The sequence below is a fragment of the Strix uralensis genome, chromosome 5 (assembly GCF_047716275.1).
Source record: "Strix uralensis isolate ZFMK-TIS-50842 chromosome 5, bStrUra1, whole genome shotgun sequence".
Lineage (NCBI taxonomy): Eukaryota > Metazoa > Chordata > Aves > Strigiformes > Strigidae > Strix > Strix uralensis.
In genome coordinates, this window is record NC_133976.1 from 43,650,467 (window position 1) to 43,672,248 (window position 21,782).

Consider the following 21,782-nt stretch of genomic DNA (forward strand, 5'->3'; position numbering starts at 1 on the left):
CCAACCTGAATGATTCTGTGATTCTATGATTCTAAGAGCTGGAGCGGGAATCATGCCCGCCCTGCGTAAAGTAGCTGGATGTGAGAGCCGCTGGGGCGAGCTGTCGTTCTCTGCTACTTACTCAGTGCTCAGATCCAGTGGGGACTGCTCACCTGGATGGGTGGTGGATGGATGTTTCTTTTCAAGGGCACTCTCCATACTGAAATCACAGCCTCAGCCTTGGTTTTAATTCCTTTTTTATTCTGTAAAATTTTAATATTTTGCTAAAAGATAGTATAAAAAAAAAATTCAACCCAACAGTGATTGGAGTAAAGATATATGCACACAGCTAAAAAGATGGGTAGAGAGCAGGAAAAGCAGGACATCTAATCACTGAAGAAGTTATAAACAGCAATAAAATTAATACCTATATTAAACTAGCAGTGCAAAGATACAAACTGGAAGCAGCTTTACATTAAAAATACAGCTTTTTAAATACAGAAATAGCACCAATTTACAAAAGACAATCAGAAATGTAAACGTGACAGGTAGATTCAAGTATAAGTTATACACTCACCCTCCTCAGCAACTGTCTTGGGACAGAAAAGTTTCACAAACCCTGCAGAACATCCTGGGTACGCACTTCGCCTCAGTGCAAATACAAATTCTGCTTTTCCAAAGCTACTTTGCGGATGCGTTGTTCCTATTTCATTTTACTTCTTAGCTTTCAGTGAAGGCAAAGATAGGAAAGGTAAACTCATTTCCTCTTGACAACCAACCCTTTCCCCCTCACCGGTCTAGTTCAGCAGCTCAGGTACTGCAAGTAGCATTGATCCCTTTGCTGCCCAGCTGCTTCGGTGGTCCCCCTCCTATTTTAGTGAGAATTTTGCATTGACAAAAACAAGACAGCATATCCATCCCCTTCTTCGCGCAGACTCAAATCTGCTTTCACAACCATGAGCCATCAAACAGCTTTGATCGTGAGGGAGTTGATCCTCATTTCCAGATCTGCTGTATTTATGAAAATTCAAAACTGGAAGCAGAAATAGGAAACTGAAGATCCACTTTCAGTCCCTGCATTTTCAAGTATAGTTAGGTTAGTTATGGCACAGAATAACATTACTGACAAAGCACGGCAACTTTTGTGCTGATGCTTCAACTGGAGCGAAGAGTCAATATTAGCTCTGATCCTCCTCTCTGCTCCCAGCTGCCATTTCACTAAAAGGCTGCACTGTACTAGAGGGGAAGAGAAAAGACAAGGTTTGAAGAATCAACATGCCCCATGTCGTCTGGAACCCTAGCAGCCTGTTTCCAGCCCCAACAGCAACAAATGCATGCTAGCAGAAGTGCAGGGGCAGCACCGTGCCAATTACACATTGCTTTTCAAAAAGAAATTACTTTCAGTGGGCATATAAGAAGAAATAATTCAGAAGCAAAAACTGTAAACTTTCACAACTGTAGTGTAATTTAAAAAAAAAAAATTAAAATTTAGCAGTCTGAGGATTTCTCTTTACCACCCCCAAAATTTCCTATGATAATTCTACTACAGATTTTCTTTCAATGAGGGCTAACCAGCCCTCCTTATAAGGCTGTTATTGGTCTATTCTAAGATAAGGCCACATTACTCAAACTCCCAGCTTCACTAAAATTCTTTCTTAAACTCCATTTTCATAATACATTTCATTATAAAAATAAAAAACCTCATCAAATACCCAACCCCCAAAGTTCTAGCCTCCCTTAACCAACGAAGTAGCACATCCAACAGTGTATCTTACCCTTGGAAAACCAGTACCAATGAGAGAAGAGCTGACAATGCTGGCCTTATGTTTGCTAAAATTCCAGAGTAACACGGTCTTGACAGCAACACTTTCTGTCTTTTAAACAGAAAACTGCACAAATTTAATTACAGATTGCTACACCAGTGGAAACATAAGAGCATTAACTCTTAAAATTCTGTCCTATGTTATTAATAGCACCATGCATTATTTGAGGACCCTGAATGTTAACTGTTAGACTTTACTTCGTCTTTATCTTCTCCTAAGGAATACAGATAATTTTTTCCCACTTCCAAAATTCATGGCTCCTGCTCTTTTCAGCTTCTTTTTATGGTTTAGACAGATACGCACCAAAAGATAAGATCTCCCTTGTCTTCCAAGTATGCTCAAATGCACTATTAACTAGTTATGAAATTCCTGTAAGTGAAGAGTTAGGCACTTAGGTACATACCCCTTAAGTAGACTTAAGTAAACCACTAAGTAGGCACTTAAGTAGACTCAGGTTAGACTGAATCTAATCATGTGGCTAATGACTCACCAGTGTTCCTTGGTCACAAAGTCTAGACTATATATTTAAAAGGGAGATAAAATCTTAGCACAGCCCTCTCAGTGGCTTGTCACTCTCAAATTAGTTTGTCAGACTTATTTAAGGAATCATGTTTTGTGTTCTTTACATCTAACTTGTACATTTTGCTCAGAGTAAAAGAAAAAAAACCCCAAGGACTAATACAGTTCATTAATGCAATTATAAAAATGTTAACATTCACAGTTATTTTGGTCTTAATATTTTTCACATGTATACATTCAATCATACTGTGTTACACTATTATTAGGTTTTTCTACCCACAAGTGCTGGGCAAATTGTACAACAACTGACATTCAAGTAAGAGAAAATATGAGAAAATCTGTTATTCTGAAGCTGCAAAAAAAAAATTTTGCACAAAATCCCACTCCAACGTACAACATAAATAGCAAGAGGCTGCACTGCAGAGGCAGAATTTGACAGATTGGAACCAAGGAAGCAGTTGCTCTCACAACTGCAAAAGTTTATCATTTTCACCACAGATTTACTCAGGGTAAGTAGAGTACATGCAAAAAAAAAATGCTTACCCCAGATAAGTGCTAGACTTCTCACTTAAAACCATGAATAAAGAACCCATGGGGACTCCAAGAAAATCTGTTTGCATCTCCTCACAGCAATAAAGAGAGTTTCCAAATTAAGACCACAAATGCAATTTGATGCCCACAAGGCCATGTGAAGCACAGCATATGAATTCAAATCGGTACTGAAGGAACAATTTCAGTAAAAGGTTTTCAGTACCAAGGATGATTTGTGAAGAAGGTGGCTGACAGAACTGGTGGGTGAATAGATAGCAGGGAAGCATGCCAAAAGGGATGGCATTTTAATGCGCTCCTCTTGTCAGGTAAGAGCTTGTTCTCTTGTAATTGATACCGGGTTCCTAGGACAATCTGTCCACCCTTTGCAATGAGTGAAGTTAGTCAGGGCTGGTACTAGAGATTTCCAGTCTCCTCTGCACAGAACTAGCATTTCTGGTCTGGTTGCCCTCAGTTTTCTTCCATGCAACAGGGTCTCCAAGACTTCCAGGAGTTTTGAAAAATGCCTCATGACGTGCAGGACGAATGCTCTTGGGAGTGAGGGGAGTAGACGAAGGCTATTTGTGAAACAAAACCAAAGTGATTCAGTAGGGTGTTCTCAAAGCCTCCATGCAAGCACGTAAACAGAAGACAGCTTGTAGACATTAAGCCCTGTACCCTGCTACTGTAGGGAACCGTGTCACACATCCTTTCAGAAGCTCCACATAAAAACCTACAGGCTTTGCCCCTTTTTGTTCTGGAGCTGCCTGCCAGTACACCATTGCTGGAAGCTGAAAGCCTCGATCTCATTTCCAACTTAAATGCATTCATGACTAGTTCATATTCATTCATTCTTATGCCAATCTTGTCCTTTAGCTTAAATGGTTCTTTCCCTTCCGTGATGTTTTACTCACTTTTGTTATTTGTTAGCATCAAAACAGATCTAAAATTAGTCTCCTAAACCCTGGCCACTTCTGTTTTAAGTGCCACTCTACTGTAACCTCTAATGTAAGTATCTGTAATCAGATTGGCTGCCAACCAGTCTCTATCACAGTCTTTTTCTAAAGCTCGAACAAGATAAACATAAAGTAACATTCATAAAGCTTCCAAAAGTTCCATCTATTTGTCACTGCATTAGACAATAGGAAAGCAAATCATGGATTTAAGAATGTGAGTTAAAGCAGTGCCAAAATGTCACTGCTAATAGTTGTAAAGACCCAGGTAACAGTGCAACATGACTGTTTTATGTCACTCATTGTACTTCAGATAAATGAGTCCTTCACTTCTAAATGTCTCTTTTTTTCTAACTCGCAAAGTCTGTTTCTGTGGTAGATTTTTGAAAAATATCTTTATAAAAAGATCAGTAAAACCCACAGAAGTCATTGTTTTCCCCCAGTTCTGATGCCAAACAGTGATCAGAACAGGGGTGAGGAGGTAACCCAGGACACTACTACCTGAGAAGTGTTGCAGCCAGTTGACTCCTGAATTACGATAAACAATCCTCCTAAAGTGTTTCTGTAGCCTTTGCATAACATACTTACAATATACTGTCAAATGGGGAAAAAACAGACTCAAATTGCTGGGGAAAAAACCCTGTAACTAATTTTTTTCTCTGTTGCTATAAGATTTTTAAAGATTAAGATTTTTATGATATTAAAATTCCTGTAAGATTTTTAAAACTCAGCACTTCACCGTTCACGGTGAGACATGGTAAGCCAGGCTATGTCTTTAACACTGTCCCAAGCCCTGCCACCACTACAGACGGACACACAAACTAAGCAGAAGACACCAGCTTCCAGGGTGCCAACGGACACACCAGCACCAACCTGCAGCGCGAGCTGCCTTCTGTCCCAGGGATCTGGCATAGCTGTTTCATCGTCACTCAACCATCTTTCACACTTACCTGCTGCAGCTTCAGAAGGGTCACCGGGTGCCCCATACACACAGGGGAGTCCAGTTTAATAGCACTGCAAGACCTTGCAAGTGCAGGACTCGGGTGCAGAGCGGGGTGAGCTGGCTGCTGGGGATCCACTGAAGGCACTGGTAAGACCTTGGGGGTGACCACTGGGGTGGTGCCTATGAAAACAGGCGTTGTTGATGCCAGGCTGGACATACTGAAATTCATGGAGGCAGTGGTTGAGAAGGAGCCATCGGGAACTGCGGAAAGAGGACTGGTGACTGCAGGAGAACAGACGAGAGGGAAGGAAGCCAAGGCTACTGACGGCACCATGACACAGGGGACGCTCAGAGAAGGTAACTGGCTTGCAGCCAGGCTGATGGTACCAGGGGCTTGGCTTGCAGAGAACAGGAAATTAAAACTGTTTAATCCTAAACCAAAGAGAGAAAAAGCAAAGCATTAATACAGTTCACGAATTGGAATTAAGCTATTATAACTTCATCAAGAACAGGAAAGAGGTATGACAACAAAGAAAGAGATAGGTTGCCAGGAAGTAAACTGTGACAAAAATAAGAAAAGAAGAAGGAATAAAACTGTCACAAACCCATGGCTCTTCTGTAAAGCTCCCTTTCCTTACCTTCCTCCATCTCCCCCCCTACTGCCTGTTCACTGTCTCTGCATCCATTTACTTTGTTCATATTAAGTACCAACCACACACACCTTGCTGTTTTCTGCTCAAACTTTAAACAAACTTTTTTTCACTAAGGGGAATCATATCCTCTGCTATATAAAAACATATACACTGCTTTTAACAAGAAAAAAACCAAACAACAAATGGAAAACATGCACAAAGAGACTCCAGAGATGCTCAGTTTCCTAAGAACAGCTGAAATGCTGTTTTGAAACAGAAGCTGCTCTGGTTCCCAGTCTGTCTGACCTTCCAAAACACCAGGATCAACATTTTCAAACTGAGCATCTCCATCCTATAAGTGAAATCTCATAGACCCCATTGTGCCACAAGTGAATCAAATACTAAAGCAGTTGTCACGGAAATCTGCCACGCATATCCCATTCCCACAAAACAGTCGTCCACTCCACACAAACAGAGGCACAAAAAATGGTAGACATGACATCCTCTTGTAATATTTTCAGTTGCTTCTTCTCCATCCCTACCGTGTCCTACGAGCAGGCCTGGCTACACTCCCAGTGCCTCAGTTTTTGTGGGGTTATCCCAATGATCCATGTTACAAGACAGTACAAAGTTTCTAGATGACTAAATTCACCCACTCGGGGGATGCTGTTGCATTATTCTGCCCACCTTACTGACAAACCTAGACTTCCAGCTCCTCCAGGTTTTGAATGCTGGATAGGTGTCCTTTTTGCTGCACATAGTTCAAACATGCAAAACCACGTTATTCATCTCTGTTAATGTTTGGGTACCTCAGAAAAATGCCTGCATTTTCAGAGAAGCAACAGTTCATCTGGAGTCAAGAGAATTCAGACCTATTTAACTACTTGGAGAACTGCTGACAGTTTTTTGTGCCAAATACAGACTTATTCACCTATCTATAGATCTCCCTATTTGCTCAGTGAACAGATGCAGAAGTTTGGGTGCCTCTACATCTCATGGCTGTCCTTACCAGCAGTAGGCTGAACATAAAGATATTGTGGTAGGAAAGGTTGATTGGCATTTTCTTTAGAGATGTGCTCTTTTTCTGGAGAGGGTTCATCAGGGTCTTTAATCTGAGACTGTTTTTCTTGCCCCTGAGAATCCAAAGGCTTAGTAGACCCCTTGTTTGCAGCCTCTGGAGCAGCAGGACTTGCAAGGTCAAGATGAAAAGCTTCTAGATGTACAGCAGATGTACAGCCACTTCCTGGGGTAGATTCTGCCTTGGGTGACTCAGAAGGCTTCTAAACAAAAACAAAAGAGTAAATGAAGAGTCCAAACTGAAATAACAGTGTGATGTCTCTCATGCACCTTCCTCAGCTACAGAGTAAAACATGCATCTGGGCAAAGGAGCAGCACAAAACTGATTAGCAAGTCACCAAGTTAAAATTTTGTTTGAGGGTTTGAAGAGCCATATTAGTGACGCCCGAGCCCTATGCCCTGTGCTGTAGTTCACTTTCAGTACTTGGAAACACTAGATAAGAAATACCTGAGCTTGGGGATTAGTTTTTTAATGATAATGAAAAACACCTGTTTCAAATGGCTTATATTCAAACACTGATATGACCTTGAGCCTGACCCCCATTTTCAGTAGTTAAGAGAACCCTGATATAGCTGCACTTCACCTTCACCATCATCCTTCTCTTACCAGCCTGCTGTGGGCAACACTGAGCTTGAGAGGGAGTGACTCAGGCTGGAGAGCAGAGGGAAACTACAAATCACATTTGCTATAGCTCAGTGGAGTAAGCAAAGCTGCTGCTGTCTGGGAAAGCCCAAGCTAACAGGGGAAGATAAGGAGTAATAGTCACATTGATTTCTTCCCCTCTGGCAGGCTGTTTTGTTGAAGACAATGATCAGGACACCGATTCCAAAGAACAGCTGAGCATCGTTTCACTATGCAAAGCAATCACAGTCAATTTTCTGCTGGTACCATGAAAACGTCTCCGAGTTGATGTCTATATTTCCTGACACAGCCCCCTTACAATTTTATTAACATGTGGGAGGCAGCATTTGTATCTGTAACAAGACTGGTATAGTGAATTTTCACTTCTGGAAACACTGTCTTGGGCAAAAGTTTTTTCTCGCTAACAGGATGTGTAAGTGATATTGAAATTCACTTCTATACCTTGGGTACTACGAGTGAGAGGGGCACATCATTCTGTTCCATGGTCTGCTTTTTAGCAGCTGGCTCTTCATCATCTACAGGTGCAGGGGGCCATGCGCACTTGTGGGAGCTGCGTTTCTGGCAGACAGCTGGAGGTACGGCAGCCTGAGCTTCTGCACTCCCGTTTCCCACATCTCCTGTGGTGGGCAGGGTCCCCCTCGAGTTATTTTCCTGAAGACTGCCACACAACATAAAAAGGGACGAAGATGGGAAGCACAGGAAAGGTTGGTTGGGGAGCAGGGTAGGTTTTCCATTTTCTGTTTTGGAGGCTGCTGGTGTGGAAGGATGTGGAGCTTGGCTGCTGATGCCATTTGGCAACGAGAGGCTTGGCACATCTGACTGAACCACGGGGAAAACTGCCTGAGGCAAAGGGTTAACAGAAAAATCAGAGTCCCCAGGAACTGGAAGAAGGGAGAGAGGTGAGGTTATGCTTGGGTTCCTTGCTGAATTTAATATCATTTCTGTGGCACAAGCTTTATTCCTAAAAATAAAGTAATGAAAAGAGGAAAAACGTTTAGTCCAAAATTAAACCCCTATTTTATCTTTAAAAGCAAACAGGTACATTGTTGGACAAAATTCCACCCCCCCAACCACTACTACTTTTACACAGTTTACATGCAGGGCGTGTCACTTTTTATTATTTCTAATTAAACAGAAGCAGACTTATCAGTTTTTGGACAGAACAATAATGCTTTTGGTTGTGATTGATTAGAGTCAATCATTCACAAATTAATTCAAATTAGGATAGATGTAGAGAAGATCCAATGACATGACAGAAGGGCTTTTTGATGGAGTCATGATTTGCTCAGCCTACCTAGACAACAGGTCAAAGGAGGCAGGGATGACCTATATAAACACACAAGAGATGAAGAACTACTGAAGCTAAAGGCCAACAGTGGTACAAGTACAGGTGGGTATAAATTCGCCATGAAAAAAGACAAGAAATGCACACTGATACCTATCAGCATTAAAATAGTAATAATGAGACTCTGGCAATTTTCTATCTCACTCTCATCAGTGGAACTAAACATGACAAGCATGAAGCTGAAACTGGACAGGAGTCAAGACAAACCTACCTGGTATCTTCCTCTATTTTCTGCCTGCAGACAGCTGGTAGATTTATCATTTTGGAGCAATATTCATCTGAATTCACAACACAGGCTGAAAGAACAAAGGAGCATTCAATTAATAATGGGTAGGTTTACCAAGCATATTTTGATACTGGCCATATAAAATAATCCCTATAATTTTTCCATCCTGGCACATTTTTAACATCCACTAATCACCTAGAGCCAGAACCTGCAAGACACGTAAATTCCACTATATTAGGAACCATAAAATAAAGCAAGCATTTGTGGCTAAAGGATCTTTCTTTATCTATACCAAATTTTAACAGAAGAAACTGTAGTATAGTTGCAGTTAGTGGAGAACAGAAACATTTACTGGAAAACAAACTGCAGATTCAAAGCAGTATGGCCCAGATTCATCTCATCTAACTTTAGGCACTTGACTGGAAGGTCCAATATAGAAGTCTCATCACATATACAGTAGAAATATAGGCACCTCCCAAGGGTAATTCACATATTTAATGAGGCTGATTCACCCAATCAAGTGCCTCAAATTGGTGGGCCCACATTTGGGCAGATCTAGCAGGATACAAAAGAACATGCTTCATTAGTAGTTACCTTGCCTCTCTTGACGTGGGCTGTTGGGCTCAGAACTGACCTTCCTTCTGGTCCCTTCACAAGGCTGTGTGCCATTAAATGAAGCATGACGTGTAAACCTTTGCTTTCCAGTAGCACACATCTGATACGAGGCACAGGCTCCTGTCTGTGTCTCTGGCAGAGGTTCAGATGCTGGGCTATGCCCTCTCGGATCATCTGTAGGAACATAATTTTGTACAACAGTCCTTCAGGGAACACAGCTTATCATTTAGGCTTCTGCCATGTCACTGAACTTGGCCATAAGAGAAGAGGTAACCTCTCTACCATCTCAAACTGAACAGCACTGAAGCAGACCTGAGCTCAGTAAGCACCGGTAGACAAGATAAGGGCTTCTCTCCTTTCCATTTTAGGGCAGCTGCAGCAGCAGCTACACTCTAGTGTGTGTAGTCAAGGAGGAGAGAGGGTGCTAAGATGGCATTAACACTGTCCTCCACTTTTACTTGGTCCTGACACTGGCCAGACCCAATACATTACCAAAGGGCTTCCCTTTGCTCTGTCTTCTAGCCAAGAATCAGCAGCTTACAGAGATCCTCTGGCCCACCACCTCCTTCTTTGTAGGCAAAACTTTTGTACAAGGGGAGGCATGCAAGAAACAGCCCTGCTTTACCTTGGTAAGTCCCCTTACAAAGAGAATAATTAATTGTCTAATTATTACAGAATTACTGAGATTTAGCAACCCAGAAAAGCTGTGGATGCAGATTTGGAGATGTAGGCATTATCTGCCACTGTTCAACAATTCATACAGTTATTTGTAGTTATATAACTTGGTGTAAAAATACCAGCAAGACACAAGATCCTTCAACATCCTTCCACAGCTCCAGCCATTGAGAGTAAAGTCTAACAAAGACAAAAGTTTTGCTGACCAGCAGTTAATAATCACAGGGTGGACAATGAATGCTGAGCCATTCTCTACACATGGAAAACAACATTTTACCACTTGGGAAGGGATTGTCAAAACAAAAAGAAAAGATGTGTGAGCTACACAAGTTACCAGTCTTTCCAGGGAATTCCACAGGCCCAATCCACTTGAAGGCTGGTTTGCGTCCTCGTTCTTCTGTGACAAAAACTTTCTTGATCAAGCCTAGGCTGGTGAGAACATTGGCGATATCATACAGTCTTCGCACCTTTGCTAACAAGAAAGAGCAGAAATAGTCAAGACAGTCACGTTTACAATATGTACTGTACATATTCACATGGTAATTTCATTCCAGAATATCACAACTTTCATAGATGAGGTGGGTAAAATCAAACTGGGAGGGACTCAAGCCACATCCTATGAAGCCTGGCCAGCTCCCACCTGCTTGTCACTGCTTCTTCATATCTTAGCTGTTCATCCATCTTAGCTGCTCAGGTTTAAGATCACCTACCACATTTTGATGGAAATGGATTAGGGAGCGATTACATCATCAACTTGACCAGAAAAGGCAGCTACCTCCATGTGACGTTAAGACAAGCACATGGGGGCAAGAGGTACCTGAGTGCAAAGCTGATCACAAGAGGACACATATTTCTCATCTTAAAAATGTAACGCTCTTAGAAAGATCTCTGTGACTTCAATAAATAACATGTTTGAGCTGAAAATGATACCCACAGGTTGTCCAGCTAAACTCCTCACACCCCTCCCAGAATCTGGGGTAGAATTTTAAGACTGAAATGCAAGTACTTTATTTTAAAAGTACTTTAAAGACTTAAAATAAAAATCTTTATTTTAGAAGAATTATTTAATAATGCTGAGTTTTTCCATGGGATCAAAGTACTAATCCCCACTAACTGAAAAGCAAACTGTGCCATCCAGCTGTGAAAGATTTCTGGGGTAAAAAGGAGAAGTAACACATTTCTGCAGAGAATAAGATGAATTCCATTAAATTAAGCATGTTTTATTTCAATAAGTTCTGAAACATCATTCAGAACGGTACAGGAAACAGGGTTAATTTATGAAATAAAAAATATTTTTCTTCATTCTGAAGCTAAAACTTGGAGATAATTGTCAAACTGACTCTTCCCCACCCCAAGCTCTCTTTTCACAAACTGGCATTTGCAATGATAAAAATCACAAACCCTATTTCAGCAAAAAATTCCTGACCTGCACTTACTGTTACCTACTGGTGTCAGTCCAAACATGACCCTGTTTTCTTTACTCACTATCCAATTGATTAATCTCTCAACAGCCAGCTTACTTTTAAATTTGCTGTGGTCCACTGTATCCTGGGTTTCTTCTATCAGTATCTTTGCTGCGATGTCCAGAGTGACTATCTTGGTCTTGGAGACAAGGAACAGCATGACAAACTTTTGGCTCATAATCCGCAACGACTTGTCCTTTCTGCTGTTTGCAGATGCTGTGTTACAAACAATACCCAAGCCTCTTAGCATATGTCATCCATCACAGCCAGAAAACTAGCAAGTAGGTTTTCTTACACACAAAAGGGATATTTACTTGTCGGGAAGCAGAAATCTTTTGAAAGGCAGCAAATAACTGAGTAATGCAGACAGAAGTATCTCTTCAAAAGGCAATAAAAATTAAAGCTTGCAGAAATAGCTTTTAGAAAGTCAGATTCCAAAGCTGATTCTATGTTACGTTACACAGTTCTGCGCCACTATAATTTTGTGACTGCAATGGACTTTGTAACTTAAACCGCTATGTATTGTATAGGCAGCATGCAAATGGTGGACAAATGGAAGATGGCACCTTCTGTCAGGATAAAGCATTTACTGTCAAGTACAAGTGGGGAAAGAAGAACTGGAGTGTCTGGCAGAAGTTCCTGCCAGTCTGTAGGTCAGAGGGAAAAATCCGTCCTGAGACCTATGCTAGGGACAGGATAGAAGGAAGAATTCTGTCACCTCCATGGTGAATTCAGCACCTCTTTGCAAAGAATATTTTTTTATTATTTAATTTTAAAGTAAACCAAGGGGAAAAGTCACATAGTAAACTGGAGAAAGAGACTTGTGTCTGTGTATCACATCACACACATTAGTTATCTTACCAGAGGTGCAATCTGGTTCTGAAAAGTCTAGTAATGGTCTGTCTTGAGAATCTGGAATAGTTTCCTTTTTTCGTTCTCCAAATTTGTACTCCAAGTCCTGCTCCTTGTGCTGGAAGAAGGTCAGTAGCTCTCCATACTGCAGCTCTCCTACTTCCCGAAGCGTTTTCAGAGTTTGGCTGAGGTTGTGCCGGCCATGCCAACAGTACTGGTTCTTGGCCACACGGCTAACCAAGTGCAATGACTCCAGGATATTCACTATATCGTAAATTCGTCTCCGCCCAACTCCTGTTTTAAGTGGAGGGGATAAAAAAGACATAGATGCTCATCTAGTTTTAATGTACTCTTCAGCAGAAGCAGAACAGAGAACAGGCTGTTCTCTAATACTGAGTGTTCACACACATTTTTCACTGTTCACCTGGACACATCACATTAGATCCATCCATATTTGCCCAGTTAAGAACTGACTTATGTATGGCCAGCTCCATGGTATGATGCTCTTCATCTATTTTCTTAACTGCCGGCCCAGCCACGGCTTCAGCTTAAAGCACCTACACTATGTTTAGAAGAACTGACTGCAGTCTGCACAGCCCCACTCACTCAGACCTATCCACACTGCCCTGAGGTTTTCAGAGCACTTTGGCCCTTCTTGTCAGAGAGCTTCAGAGCTCAGACACATACCTGTATGCAAGCTTGAGTGTAACAGGAAAGGGTCGGAGCCTGGCACTGACACAGGGTGGATATAAAAGCCCACTCCTACAGGTACCAGTGGGAGCGTGGGCCTCCACTTGCATTTCCGATGGCACAATTACTTGCTAAGAATACACCATGCAAAGAAGCGTCAAAGGCTTCACACGGTGCAAAGCAGTGGAGAATGAGACCCACTGTTCCCAAATGCAGCAGAAACAAGTCCTTAGTGCTGGCTGGGTCTGCACCAATGGGACATCTATGAAATATGTCCAACTTGGGTTCAGCCTGACTGATGTGAGCAAGGTTGAGGACTGAATATAAACAGGCTGATGGCTCTGCTTACTGGCCCGAGTACTCTTGTCCAGCATGGCTGTTATATATGTAACACAGTGCACAATACGCTGGTAGCATCACCTGCACCAGAAATCCCGTAACGGTTAACATCAGTGGAGCAGAACAAGTGCTAGCCAAGGGGAAAGGTTTTGAACAACTTCCCTGTGGAAAGCAAGGCCTTGATGCACCTGTTTACCCATCTGGCGAATATAGATAATACTTACCAGCCTCAAACGGATATTAGGATAAACAATTTACGAGTATTTCCAAGTGCGTGGAGTGAAACATACTCTGGAAAAACAAGAGTGCTACACATATCCTGGTGTCTGTCAGGCACCAGCAGCATAGCCCACTTTGTGTTCTTCCCATAGGTCTTCAGTGAACAAAGCAATATACATTTGTAGCAAAAGCTGTATTGCAACCATAATTTGTTACAGGGAGAGCAGCAACATCACCGGTGAATAATTTTGTGGTCCCTGAAGCAAGTGGATACAGGCAAGCAAGGAAGTGAAAAGCAAAGGGAGAAGAACAAGCACACCCCCTTCTGGGAGGTAAAATCCCCAACATTACATTTTAAAACAAAGTTTCTAATATTTAAGAAAGCAAGGTAACACCACACCCAACTCAGAATAAAGCACTACTAACATTCAAGCTGTACAAGGCTGAAGCATGGGCATCTCACGCACACACAGAAATAAGTAACTGGACAATCTAAAAGAACAATTAGTTTGAAAAAAAAATTACTTAACTATTTACTTCACCTGCATTCCCTCCTATTTCTACTTCCCATTACCAAGGCAAATAAATGAGTATTTCAAGGACTTTCTTACCAGAGTCCCAGAGGACATCACTCTTCTGTTTACTTTCTTCCCAAAACAGACCCATTTCATTTTGCTACCTCTTTTCTGTTAAATACCTGAGTTCTAAATGTAGATATAGTATTTATTTAGTTTAAGTCCAATTTTGTAAAGCCCTTCCTAGCTAAGGGACAACCTGTCCACGACCTGGATCTTTTTTTTGGTGTGACCTGGCTGAGTCCAGTTTTATTACTTCTCTCAGATATTTCATTAATCTTTTAACTTAGACCAAACCTATCAGCAGACCCAGCAAATAGGCTACCTCAATACCTTCTTGCCACCTCAATACAATACATTTTCTCATTCTACTCTTGCAGGTCTCCTGGTAACCTCCCCTCACAAGAAAATATTTAAAGCTAAGATAACCTTGGTGAATCATGAGATCTTGGAAGATATAATGTCAAGCATATTACTGAAATCAAGTAGTAAACACAACTGATTTCCTGCATCTACTAGTTTGCAATTGTTTCCCCAAATGTTCCATTTTGACAGGATTTGTTGTTTATAAGTACTCCTTCAGAGGGTAATTCATAACGCCTTCAGTTTTCAGCATATCGAAAATTTAAGAAAGCAATAGAGTTGGTAAACAGCTGGAGGATAGATCTGTCTAGTAAAAAGTACTGTCAGAAAGCAGATTTCAAAATGGTAGCGTTATCAAGCAGTAAAGATACTTAGGAGTATTAGGCATTTCCAACTCTTGGTTAGTATGATTAGAAGAGCATCCAGACCCAGGAAAAGGCAGACCTTGAATGTACTCTGTAAGAAGGATGATCTTTTGAAGGCTCTCCTGTTGGGTTAGTCCAGGTGATCAGTTACCCCATTTTTGCAGGTATACATACCAAGAATTGAAGCCACTTCATCCAAAGAAATAGCAGTTTTTTCTGTTGACAATGGATAACTTGGATAGCGAGCTAGAAACTTTTGACACAAGAGTCCTAAGCTTTTCTGTTTTCTGCTGGGCCTCTGTTTTTCAAATTCATCAACCGTGCTGTCATCTACTATATCGTACTGTTAAAAAAATAAATGTTAACCCTTTAGTGCAGAAATTTAGAAGCAAGGCACAGCCAAACGAGACATATTTCAGATGTTAAGAATATTTAAACTCAGACTTTCTAATAAGGAAAAAAACATGGACTCCGTGCAAGTGCAGAGCACTTGGGTGACACATTTTTGCTTGCAAGCTCTTTTTAATTCATCATACAAGCTATCTACAGAAAAACTCTTATCTGAAAGATCATAAAATAATGGTTATGCATAAGGAAATGAAACAGTAAGACCAAACACCCAAGACTAGCAGATGGTAAAATCCTGCTTGGAAGGATTATTTCTTTATGAGAGGAGGAGAAATATTCCCTCAAACACCTCTGGATCTAATAAACCAGAAGATGTACAAGTCATCAAGCAGTTCTTCTTTTAAGAGATTTTACTGCCCTTTACAGTGCCTCTATAAGAAATCAGGGGCTGGGGGGGGGGGGGGGGGGAACGACATGATGCTAAAAGACTATAAAAGGCACTACCCAGTCTCTGAACCTTAAACTCAGACAAACTGTTAGCTTAAGTGGACTCTGTAGGATGGCCTGAATATGGCCTTTCTGTCCCTGCAGGGAAAAAAACCAAACACAAACAAAACTGTGATGGCAAGAATGTATGAAGAGGTATGTTTATTATTACAAAATGAGGAAAATTGGTGAATTTTTCTGCACTGGTAACTTTGGGGTTTTGCTTCTGTCAAAAAAAGGAAAAAAAAAAATAATCTTGCCCTCTGGTGAAGAAAAGCTGAGAGTGGTGGCAGCTGATGAAATCCAAGTTTCCTTGTTTATGAGATCTTAAATATTCTTTACTGGTTGTGACTAAGTGACCTTGTGGCAGGCTGTGTCTCTGATTGAATTGTTTGAGTTTTATATGGTATGGAAATAGCAGTATTCTTACAGTAACACTTTGACATATTTTGTAAGTTAACTTTTTGTGTGGAGAAAATCCTTAAGTGTAAGTTTTACGAACTAGAAAATATTTGAACCCTTTATAGTAGCCACCCCAAAAATGCTATGTGATCTTAGCAGGCTTGGAGCAGTAATGAAGTAACCTTTGACTGTTTTTTATTTACTGGAAGCTATGTTAGGAATTATCTTTAGAGAATTGTTTGTTCCTTTATGACTATCTAAACTGGACAATTTCCTAGACTACTGTCACTGTAGATGCTGTAAAATCTACACTTGTAGAGTGATCTGTACCTATCAAATGATGCTTCTCAGAAAGAGTACCCCAGAACTATCTTCCTCTCACTGAAATCACCAAGGAAGGATATTCTACAATAAATAATCCACGAGAAGCATAGCAGTGGTTAAAACAAAAAAAAAAGTCTGAATTAAGAAAACTGTAATGATGCTTATTACGACCTGATGTCATCTTCTCCATGGGTGGACATCTTAAAGTGAGACAGGGATCAGCCCTGCCAATGCCTGAGTGAAAATCTTCCGAACACTTGACCATGCTGTCTGACTACTAGTTTAGGGGCTGGGGTGGAAAGGGGGAGAAACTTTTTAACTGACCACTCTGTGGGGCTGTTGTGAACAGGGTATAAGATTTCAGAATTATGTTGAAAAAAGGACCCTCACCACTGTCGAATTGCTTTTGAAAATGCTGCCTGTCTGTTTAAAATGATCTGGCAGCTTTCTAATGTGGTTCAGAAAATAGCATCAGAAGTACTTAAGTTGGGGAAAAATTACACATTTAAGCTCTACTTCCTTTGTCGTCCTTTTAAATCACATCCAGGCTCTTGAGGGGTCTCAGGTCAGCTATCAGTAAGACAGTTACCTTTAGTCTTTGAAAGTCTTACTGCTTAGCCAGTGCTGAGTAGGCAACTGTCCTTGGGAATGTTTTAAAATTCTGCAGTTTTCCATAGGGAGCAAAGGACCAGTTGGAAGAAAACTGAGACATAACTTAAGGAAAGTCTGAGTCCTAACTGAACATAAGGTAATCATGTTCTGAGTCTCACCTGTAATGAATCAGGTGTGTCACTCTGCTCACTGTTTTCTATGGGTCTGAAGAGCTCTTTCTTCTTTTCCCTGTCCCTCATGTCAGGGCTAGCAGCACTAACAAGCATCTTCAGGTTAGCAGTGGGGGTCCAGGGATCAGGCTGAGGTCTGTCAATGAGCTTAACAGGTGTAATTGGATTTCTTTCTGGTGTGCAGCCTTTTTGCTTTGATAAATCAACTGGTTCATTCTTAATGGGAGTCTTTGGGGCCATCCTGGATCGATCAAATATGTTTTCCTATTAAAAAACAAAGTTCTTTAGACACAACAGGAAAGAAAACAGTCCAACAATCAATTTCATTGCTCTTACAAAGGTAATTGTAGTGACTCATACCTTGGCACTCATAGCTATACTTAGCACAGTTCCTTCTGCCTTTGTTGGAAGCAGTAAAATAATCTACATGCTATTGTACTGGAGGCAGTGCATATGAGATACTGCCCTGAATTACAGAATCTGAGGTCAACCAGTCAACCTTGTGGCCTATCAGGCTTTTAAACTCTGACTGTTATTACAAGACAGCATTGCCCACAAACATAAGTCACCAAACTGGATCAAAACTGAAATAATGCATTGGTCACATTACACTTAGCAAGGAAACATGTCCTGCCCGAAAGGTCCCCAGTGAAAAGCCATGCTGGGGATGCAGCTCAGACCGTCACAAAATGTCAAACTAAAGTGGATGTAACTTCATGGGCAAGTGAAGCAAGCTTTGCATCTGCACTATCTGCTGCTCGAAACAATGAAGAAAATCTCCATAACTATTCCCTGACTACAGCTAAGAGCTGCTAGAAGGAAAAGTCTGATTCATCAGCTGATTTTTATCATTCTTTGAATGAAGCTCAACTCCCTCCAGTCCCTAGCTGCCATCCAACTTTTTTCATATTTCATCTTTGGGTCAAATTTTACCCCTTCCTCTTACTGCAAGAATTATCACTACAGATCATCTAATTTCAAGGGACTGACTGAAGAGAGCATCAATGTCATACCTAAGCTGAGAGATCTGTTTTTGAGCAACGAGACACTACTTCACTCTAGCCTGTTAGTGCAAATAGCTCAGGAAGACTAAAGGAATGAAGTAGACAGGATGCCCTACTAGCTTTCTTTGCAGGATATCAAAAACTGAGGTCCAGGTATCAAACCTGGCACAGAGCAGGACTTCCAGCAAGTTGCACTATTGCTTTTTGCCTGGGAAGATTGATATGCTGTTCTTAGATGGTCCAACTATCACTTAATTCTCCTTAATACCCTACAAACAGAACATTGTGGTTTTTGGAACTCTAGCTAGTATTGCTCAGTGGTTTCTAGATTTAGCCCCTTGAAATGGTTGTATGCACCCTGAGGGGATTGAGAGAAAGTGAAGTGGACAGATTATCAGAAAGCTAGCAGAGTTCATAACTTGCTGGGATTGGAAGTGAAGCCTTTGGAACCACAGCAAACCGCTTTTAAACTGTAAATCACGCTGGAAGGTGTTTGCTCTTCAGTCTAGCTGGGATGTTTTTGGTGTTGGTCTCAAAGTGAGAAAGTCTTCTTGCTCAGACTAAGACTACCACTTCATTTTTTTCAAAATTAGTTTTAAAAATCTAACTAACAGCTTTGAGGCTGGATATTGTTATTATGTATTTTATTTTGTGCTGCAAGAAGTCCAATTCAAAATATAGCCTCAAAGAAAATGTTGTTACTATTGGTTTGCTGTAAGAACTTTCCCAAGTTTTGCCTTTTATTTAGAGCAATTCAGATATCACTAGCTGATACAGATATTTAAACAAGCAATTCCAAATATCATCTTATCAGGTACAGTCTAGCTAGAAAGCAGAAAGAAGTTCTAGCAGCAACTGAAGCCCGCTTTTACTAGGAGCAGTTCTGTAGCATTCAAACTGGAAATGAATTTGACACATCAAAAGCATTGTGGTCTGAGCACTGATGAAGAACACTTCTGCATACGTTGACCTATGAATTACTCAAAAGGATGTAATAAATATATCTCCTTTTACACTTAAGTTAGCCAGTTGTAACTTACTACACTGTGATAAATAGGGGTCAATTTAGAGGCCATGGTACTTCTTGGAATATATGTTCACAATGTTGGCACTCAATATATTCTTGCAATTTCACACTTGGCAGTGAATCAACACTTAATCTGTAATGGAGAAAGTCTACCTTCCCCTCAAGTTCCTGTTCAGTATGGCTGGTGTTAATGGAATTGCAGTGAAGACAGCTGAAGCAACCTGCTGTTCCACTACCTCAAATTTTCATATTTGTGCAAATATCACAATGAAAAAAGTAGTGGCACTACATGAGAAGCACATGTCTACTATCAACCTTTCACATCTTTATTTCCTGAATGTCATAATTGCCTACTAAGGTAAGAAATGGTTTTAACCCCTCTCCCTCTAACAGCAGTGCTCTGTGAACTCTTAGCTGTATTCCACAAAACTGCAAGGGCAGTTGGTAGCAGTGTGAGATTCACCTTGATCCAAGTAGAGATGACTTACAAATACAAGAGGACAGGAAAGGCTGGCTTAATAAACTTAGTATGTAAACAGGAATTGAAACAAATCTCTGAGATAATAGGAGCTGAGTCTAACAAGAACTGTGTGATCTTTGGAGGACTCCGATTGAGCGTGTACAGCAGGTCATGAGTCAGGTATAATTCAGGAGACATTACTGAGCAAGGTATGCCTGAGGCTAGATATCCTGTCTCCTGGCTGGTGGGACAGGAGAGAACAATGAGCTTGTTCCTTGTTGAGTGGCACTGCTTCGCCTCTTGACCTGGGAACACCACTGTATGGATACAGGCAAACTTTTCCAGGCCAGAAGGCAACCATAGTGGACATGTCCAACAGCATGCTCAAGCTGCTGCTAAGTAACATGATTCCCATGTCCTGTCAGGCCTGGTGGTGGTTAGCTTTTGCATGGTGAGTCTGTACAAAAGTCTCCTCCACCTTACCCAACAGTAGCCACTGGGATGCTTGGATTATCTGGTGTGTTTTGCTTATTAAGTGAAAGCTAAAAACTGTTTCCTCAGGAATAACACCAGAGTGTAGTCACTTCGCTTACTGACAATGGTGGTGTTACTCATGGTTGTTTTACAGAATTGTCTTTTTACCTTAACGGTAGCATCGGACACCCCTATGGTCCAAGTGCCGACAGGTAGGATGCTGCTGGACAAACCAACGTGGCAGGCCAGGCCAGCTGGGGTGGTCCAAGGGGCAGCACCCCAAATGCTGCCATCGGGAGCGAGAGGGACACGATCCGGGGGGCACGGGCCCGGCCACTCGGCCCGACCCACCTCCAAACCTCCGGGCCGGGGCTCTGCGCCCCTGCACACACGGGGCTGGGGCGCCGCGGCCCCAACCCGCCGCGGCCCCAACCCTCTGCAGTCCCGGCCGCCTCCCGCCCCCCACCGAGCTTTGCGCTGCTCCCGGGCCGGCGTGACGCTCGGCACCGGGAGAGGCGCAGTAACGCGTGAGGGCACCCCGCGGCGCCCGGGCCGGTCCGGGCCCCCCGCCGCCCTCCGCGCCCGCCCGCTCACCTTCTGGGCCGCCTCGGCGCGGCCCCGCCGCCCCGGCCGGCCGCTCGCCAGGTCCCGCAGCGCCAGGACGCTCACCTCCATCTGCAAAGCGAGAAGGCGCTTTTAGCCCGGCCCTTAAGAGGAGCCGCTCCCGCCCCGGGGCAGCGCTTCCGTTCCCGGCGGGACGCGAGGGCAGCGCGGCAACTCGGGGCTACGCTCCCGGGGAGGGGGCGGCCGCCGCGGCCCCTGCGACGGCGGCGAGAGGCTCCGCGCCCTCACCTCGGCGGCGGGCGGGCAGGCGGCCCGGGGGGCGCGGGGCTCTGCCGCTCCCGCCAGGCGCCCTCAGACATCGCTTTACAATCCGGCCAATCAGGCGCGGCTCGCCGGAGAGACCCGGCCCCGCGGCCGGCCAATCAGCGCGCGGGCAGGCGGCGCGCGGCAGCTGGGCGCGGGACGGAGCTCCCGCCCGCGCGGGGCCGCTTCGCTCCTTTTCTTCGCGCGGTCGCCGGCGGCCCTGCCCCTCCCCCGCCTCCGCCTCCGCCTCCCCCTCCCCCCCCTCCCCCTCCCCTCCCCTCCCGCCGCCGGCGCGAGGCGGGCCGTTGGGAGGCGGGAAAGGGCCTCCCGGGGCCGGGTGGGCGGCAGGTGGGGCTGGGGTGTCCGGGCGCGGAGTGTCTCTGCCGGGGAAATCCGGGCTCCCCCCCCGGCCGCTGGGGGGGCGGGTCTGTCGCTGAGGGGCTGATTCCTGACGGGAAGGCGGCGGGGGGTGGAGGGACCTGGATCGGCTTGTCCGGCGCCTTCTGGATCGGTCCTTCAACCTCTGCGAGCGGAGGAAGGGCTGGACAGTGTGAGGCGGGCGCAGCCTCTACCGCTCGGCCCACAGAACGCGCCGTCGGGTTGGGTGGCCGCGCCGGTGCAGAGCAGCAGCCCGGGCCGCGGCGGGCTGGGCGCTGGGGTGCTGCTGCTCCTCCGGGATGCTCGGCCCGGGGCCTGCGCTGCCGGCAGCTCCCCTCGGGAGGCCTGTGGAGGCTGCCTGCAGCGCAGCCCTAGGCGTCCTGAACGGGGTGCGATCCGCGAGGGG

The 21,782-nt window shown here is 43.5% G+C and overlaps 1 protein-coding gene across 1 annotated transcript; it reads right to left on the reverse strand.

The window, feature by feature from the left end:
• Positions 1-283: 283 nt before the first annotated feature.
• Positions 284-20,806, reverse strand: E2F7 (E2F transcription factor 7). Its single transcript, XM_074869385.1, has 12 exons — positions 20,726-20,806; positions 17,155-17,430; positions 14,999-15,167; positions 12,283-12,567; positions 11,479-11,637; positions 10,293-10,430; positions 9,263-9,457; positions 8,654-8,738; positions 7,539-8,058; positions 6,387-6,657; positions 4,753-5,177; positions 284-3,427 (listed from the first exon to the last, which is right to left on the reverse strand). The coding sequence occupies exons 1-12, from the start codon at positions 20,804-20,806 to the stop codon at positions 3,251-3,253; spliced, it is 2,781 nt and encodes a 926-aa protein (XP_074725486.1). The 3' UTR covers positions 284-3,250.
• Positions 20,807-21,782: the final 976 nt, after the last annotated feature.

What these genes read in the sequence shown, in the direction of transcription:
- E2F7 (XM_074869385.1), bottom strand. Translation starts at nt 20,806, where the DNA reads ATGGAGGTGAGCGTCCTGGCGCTGCGGGACCTGGCGAGCGGCCGGCCG. An exon ending in ACACACCTGATTCATTACAG is followed by an intron (nt 15,168 to 17,154) that starts GTGAGACTCAGA and finishes TTTTTTTAACAG; the next exon opens with TACGATATAGTAGATGACAG. An exon ending in TCTCACTCGTAGTACCCAAG is followed by an intron (nt 6,658 to 7,538) that starts GTATAGAAGTGA and finishes GTTTTTGTTTAG; the next exon opens with AAGCCTTCTGAGTCACCCAA.